General features: G+C 38.1%; 1 protein-coding gene across 4 annotated transcripts in view; it reads left to right on the top strand.

Moving 5' to 3' along the window:
• Window positions 1–3,223, top strand: part of LOC104950677 (bone morphogenetic protein receptor type-1B) — a 49,708-nt gene extending 46,485 nt beyond the window's left edge. For all 4 annotated transcript variants that reach the window (XM_010777225.1, XM_010777224.1, XM_010777223.1 and 1 more), the window contains 5 exons: window positions 413–605; window positions 815–1,112; window positions 1,210–1,385; window positions 1,482–1,612; window positions 2,191–3,223. In XM_010777225.1, the coding sequence (XP_010775527.1) occupies window positions 413–605; window positions 815–1,112; window positions 1,210–1,385; window positions 1,482–1,612; window positions 2,191–2,316 (924 nt within the window). In that variant the 3' untranslated portion in view covers window positions 2,317–3,223. The remainder of the gene's footprint in view (window positions 1–412; window positions 606–814; window positions 1,113–1,209; window positions 1,386–1,481; window positions 1,613–2,190) is intronic.
• The last annotated feature ends 2,204 nt before the right edge of the window (window positions 3,224–5,427 follow it).

The following is a 5,427-nucleotide window of genomic DNA, read 5'->3' as shown; positions in this document are numbered from 1 at the left end:
GACCAATCAGCATGCAGGAGGTAGCTAATCTGCTAATGGGCACCACCTGCTTGCTCACACACACACACACACACAGACACACAGACACACACACACACACACTCACAGGAGGAGGGAAAAATGTACACACAAATGACCTAACGACCAAGGGTCGTAGCAATATCATACCAATTATTCCCCTACTTTTCCACATTGAGACAAATGGACCACTTAACAGAAATTGTTTATTTTAAGTGCTTTTCATGGTGGTGCAACTAATTACAAAAGCAACAGGAAAGACATTTAACCATAAGGTAATACGTGACTGTAATGATGGAAGTACAATTTTCAATATGAAGGTGTTTAATTAAATAGTTTTCTAAAGAGAAATGTCATAATAAATAACACATGTTTTGCATTAATCTGTTACCAGGTGCAGCGCACTATCGCCAAGCAGATTCAGATGGTGAAGCAGATCGGAAAAGGGCGATACGGAGAAGTCTGGATGGGCAAGTGGAGAGGAGAGAGAGTGGCTGTTAAAGTGTTCTTCACCACAGAAGAAGACAGCTGGTTCAGAGAGACTGAAATATATCAGACGTTCCTAATGAGACATGACAATATATTAGGTAAGGTGACATAAATAGCGTGCAACATTTAATTAATCTAAGGACTGTCCTAAGTGTTGATGTGCCTGTGTGTCTGTTAAGATGAGCTTAAATAAAGGTAATATCCCAGGGACAAGTCATAAAATGTTTCTCATGTTGACCCAAATTATTACTGTTATATATTTGTACGTGTGCACACATTTCTTATTTCTGTCACGTCTATCCCCCAGGATTCATAGCTGCTGATATTAAAGGAACCGGCTCATGGACTCAGCTCTACCTTATCACAGACTACCATGAGAGTGGATCTTTATACGATTACCTCAAGTCCAACACCTTAGATGTCAAGGCTCTGCTCAAACTGGCCTACTCGTCAATATCAGGCCTCTGTCATCTGCACACTGAGATATATGGCACACAGGGCAAACCGGCCATCGCACACAGAGACCTGAAGAGTAAAAACATCTTGGTAAAAAAAAATGGATTCTGTTGTATAGCAGACCTTGGACTAGCGGTCAAGTTTAATAGGTACAACAAACATTTTGTACTTTTAAATACTTTTACTATAGTTTAGGACATTTTCTTACATATCTCCATTTATTTGTGTTTCTCCTCCCTCTCTTAGTGACACCAATGAGGTGGATATCCCTCCTAACCTACGAGTTGGTACGAAGCGTTACATGCCACCTGAAGTGTTGGAAGAAACCCTGAACAGGACCTACTTCCAGTCTTTTATAATGGCTGACATGTATAGTTTTGGCCTCATCGTTTGGGAGATGGCCCGACGTTGCATCTCTGGAGGTCAGGAAAACATAAAACTTGTTTTAAATATGATCTATTCGTAAATGTTTTCTTGATGATTTTACTAATTCCCACATAAATCTGTTTATCCTGAAGGCATTGTGGAGGAGTACCAGCTGCCCTATCATGACCTTGTGCCCACTGATCCGTCCTACGAGGACATGATAGAAGTTGCCTGCATTAAGAAACAAAGACCTTCATTTGCTAACCGCTGGACAAGTGATGAGGTATTCTAAATGTTTATCTTTATCACTTTAATTGTAATATGGTTAATGATATATATTTTTATTTATTTATTTATTCATTTATTTAACAGGGACAGTGCACATTAATTAACATTTCTGTAAATGTGCCAGAGTTAGCCAAGAGGCTATTTTTCATCTGTAGTCCCTGGACCGGTGTTGTAAGTCAACCTAAAACATAATTCATTTCAAACAAGTAAATACAATCAAATAAAAACATACAATATAATAATATGCTTGTTTTATACAGAAGGAATACAACATTAAAAATAACACTTCTGTTTGCCAGGTTGTAACAAAATGTCTTTGGTTGGTTTATATTCTCCACATTCACAAATGTCGAGAAAGACGCTTGTTAAATAGATGTGATCGGTTTCTAACAAAAATACATTAGTCATAAATAGCAATAACTAATATGTGTTCAATAAAATCATGAGTGCATTTTTAAAGAAAAGCATTGGTCTTAAAAATTCCTTATTAATAATAAATCAGTAATGATCCATGTATTACAACCTTTTTAAAGGACTCATTTACATGAAAATGATGTACATTTGTGTCTTTAGTGTCTAAGGCAGATGGGAAAACTGATGTCCGAGTGCTGGGCTCACAACCCGGCCTCTCGCCTCACAGCCCTGAGGGTGAAGAAGAGCCTGGCAAAGATGTTAGAGACCCAAGACATCAAACTGTGAGAGAGAGTGAGGATCTCATCACCAGAGACTTGTCACTGCCACTGGCACAGCGCCACTTACACTGGCCAATGAAGGAAGGAGGGGAGAGACTGTGAACGAAAAGACAAAATAAACTGACAGCGAGGATAAGCAATGAGGATAACAGTCTGCTGGCAGCCCAAAACATTAGGGGCAAAAGATGTATTATGTCAGGGGAGATATGCCCTTCCATTGTCTGAGCCACCTCTGCCTCAGAACAAATGTTCAGGTGTTGCTTTCTGTGAAAGCTGAGTGGTTGTCGCTTGCAAGAGAGGAGCACTAAGTTCCCTGTGATTTGTTCTGAATTGAGGAAGCTCCTGCTCTGCTCTTCTAAAGCCATATAGCAGTATTCTATGTGCAGTTTTTTGTACTGTTACAGCTGCTTTCACACCGTCAATTCCATTCATGGTGACTGTCATCCATCTTAAGGAAGAAAAACATTGATCAAAGACCTCATTGTAAATTATATAATTTTTTGGAACAAAGCCGAGTAAGAAAAGTAAATTAATTATGAAACGTATGTCCAGCAGAAAAATATTTTTTTTATAAATGTACTATGAATTTCAATATTAAAAAAAACCTCTGCCTAAACATTTGTCATTGAGGAATTTGGTAATTTGGATTGTCCTTCAGCATTAGCTGAGGCCTTGCTCTTTCTCATCATCTCTTCTTTCTGCTCACAATTCATTTGTACATAATCAAGCTGGAATCTATTGATAATTATTACATTGCTGGATGTCATAATGTGTTTTTGAGGATTTATCTGTGTAAAGAATATTTCCCGTCCACTCTACCACTATGGTATTTGCCTTATTTAATCTGTACATATGTGATTAATGAGAGTGTATGAGTGGATCTGGATGACATTCCCCAATAAAAACGACTGTGTATCAAAGGTTTGTCTATTTATGTTAAACCAAACGCTGCTCTAAGATTCTTGTTATTAATAACAAATTTAATCCTCATGTTCAATATAAATATGTTGTATATAAATAAGATATATCATAGTATTAATAAATACACAGCAACAACATAACATATTTCGAATTAATGCGCAAATATACCAAAACAAAACATATCGTAGTGTGCTGAAATTATTGCAAAAAGTTGCATCATCGAGTACAACCCAGTCTCACTGCATTTCGTGTTATAGTCACGACATTTAATCTATTGATTCGTGTTCACCAACACAATTTACCCCTTTTTTCGTGTCACACAGAACGATTTTAAAAGCAATGTATTTCTATTGGTAGGCTATTGTGTTTCGTGCCTGCAACACGTCTTTTTGTCCGGTCGGGTCTTGGAAGACCGGAAGCTTTGGGGTTCATAAAAACATGTTCTTGCTCAATATCAAGCCTCGATTATTGTTTTTATTTTAAATCGTATAATGTTGGACTTTTTTTGCCATCCACGAGGAAAATAAATGGGGCTCAGAGCCTCTGAATACTGAAATCTGTATTTTTTAAATCTTTTTTTCCTTCTAATTTGTTATTCTTTTCTAAATAACACACTGTTATTTACTCAACAACAGTTACAATAATATTACTTTGTCGGTAACGGAGTAGTGTGGCGCGTTACTTTTATAATTCAGTAATCACACTACAGTTACTAACATTGCCCCGACACGCGTTACTTCGTTACTTTTACAAAATAATCACACTCACTGACAGACAAGAGGGGTTTCCGCCGCAGGTTTGTATACATGTAGGCCTACGTAATCTGCGCGATTTGCGCGTCCACAACTCCACGTGCAGTGCTGCATAAACATAGTCTTTTCATCTGTAAACTTCCTCAACGGGGCCGCTCGCTCTCTTTTCTTGATTGCCCTCTCACGGGTGAACAGTTCAATGTCCCGCTTCATTGTAGGAATTCTGCCATGTCTCTACCACTTTAGTTTGACCATCTCTGTTAGGCCTACTAAGCTATGGAAAACTAAATAAATAAGTAATTAGATACCTTACCGTTACTGCGCCCATAAAGAATGATAAGAATAAGAATAATGCGTCTTGAACTGGTTTCATTAATTAGTGTCTTTACGTTTCTCAGACTGTTAGCTTGTTGTGGTAGGCTGGTAGCCTATTTTATTAAAGAGCATATCAAAAGAAAGACTTGTGTTATGTCTTCCTTAATGTAATAGTAATTGGGGGTGCAAGAGGAGTCTCGCAGAGGCAAAACTGTGGCGCGCTTAACTGTAGGTGCGCTGCAGTCTGCGTGATCTGCCTGTAGGGAGGGGCGGGCCGGCCCTGCGAGTAAAGTAACGAGTTACTTTATGTAGACAGTAACGAAGTAGTGTAATATATTACTTTTTTTTTAAAAGTAATATGTAATATGTAATATATTGCTTTTTTTTAGTAACGACCCCATCTCTGCTGGTCAGGCATCAATCTGTTCCACGTAGCGCGCCCCCGAGAGGCCTAGCACTTCCGGTATGTTTTTATTTGTTTTTGGGTTTGTATGTGTTTTTGATTTTGCATATCGTTTCTGTATTTGCAGCTTTTTTCTGTTGCGTTTGTTTTCGGGGTTTGTGTGTGGTATTTCAACCCACTCTCTTCAGTCTGCGTACAAATGACATGACTTTGCACATTGGAAATGCGTGCAATAGATACGCAGAAGTCCTATTTTGCATGCATATGATACGCTAACCATTCCCATTGAGTTCTGAGGCCGAGTTTTGCATGCATATGATACGCCACGTTTTGTCCGTCGGGTCTTGTTAGACCGGAAGCTGTGCGGTTCATAAAAACATGTTCTTACTCAATATCAAGCCACGATTATTGTTTTTATTTTAAATCGTATAATGTCGGACTTTTTTTGTCGTCTGTGAGGAAAATAAATGGGGCACGGAGCCTCAGAATAATGAAATCTGTAGTTTTTTAAATCTTTTTTTCCTTCTAATTTGTTATTCTTTTCGAAATAACACACTGTTATTTACTCAACAATAACACACATTTATCCTTGTTTTTATTTATTTGTTTGATTCCATAATCTCTGGCTTTTTTGGCGTCCGTCAGGAGCTGAATTTCAAAATAAAAATAACCGGAAACAGACGTAGGAATATCGAGCGATTACCCAGGATCCTCAGCTATGGTTTAA

This window comes from Notothenia coriiceps, unplaced genomic scaffold (assembly GCF_000735185.1).
Source record: "Notothenia coriiceps isolate Sejong01 unplaced genomic scaffold, NC01 NC01_scaffold00017874, whole genome shotgun sequence".
NCBI classification, from domain to species: domain Eukaryota; kingdom Metazoa; phylum Chordata; class Actinopteri; order Perciformes; family Nototheniidae; genus Notothenia; species Notothenia coriiceps.
Note: the sequence above shows the minus strand (reverse complement) of the source record. Positions and strands in the feature narration are given on the sequence as shown.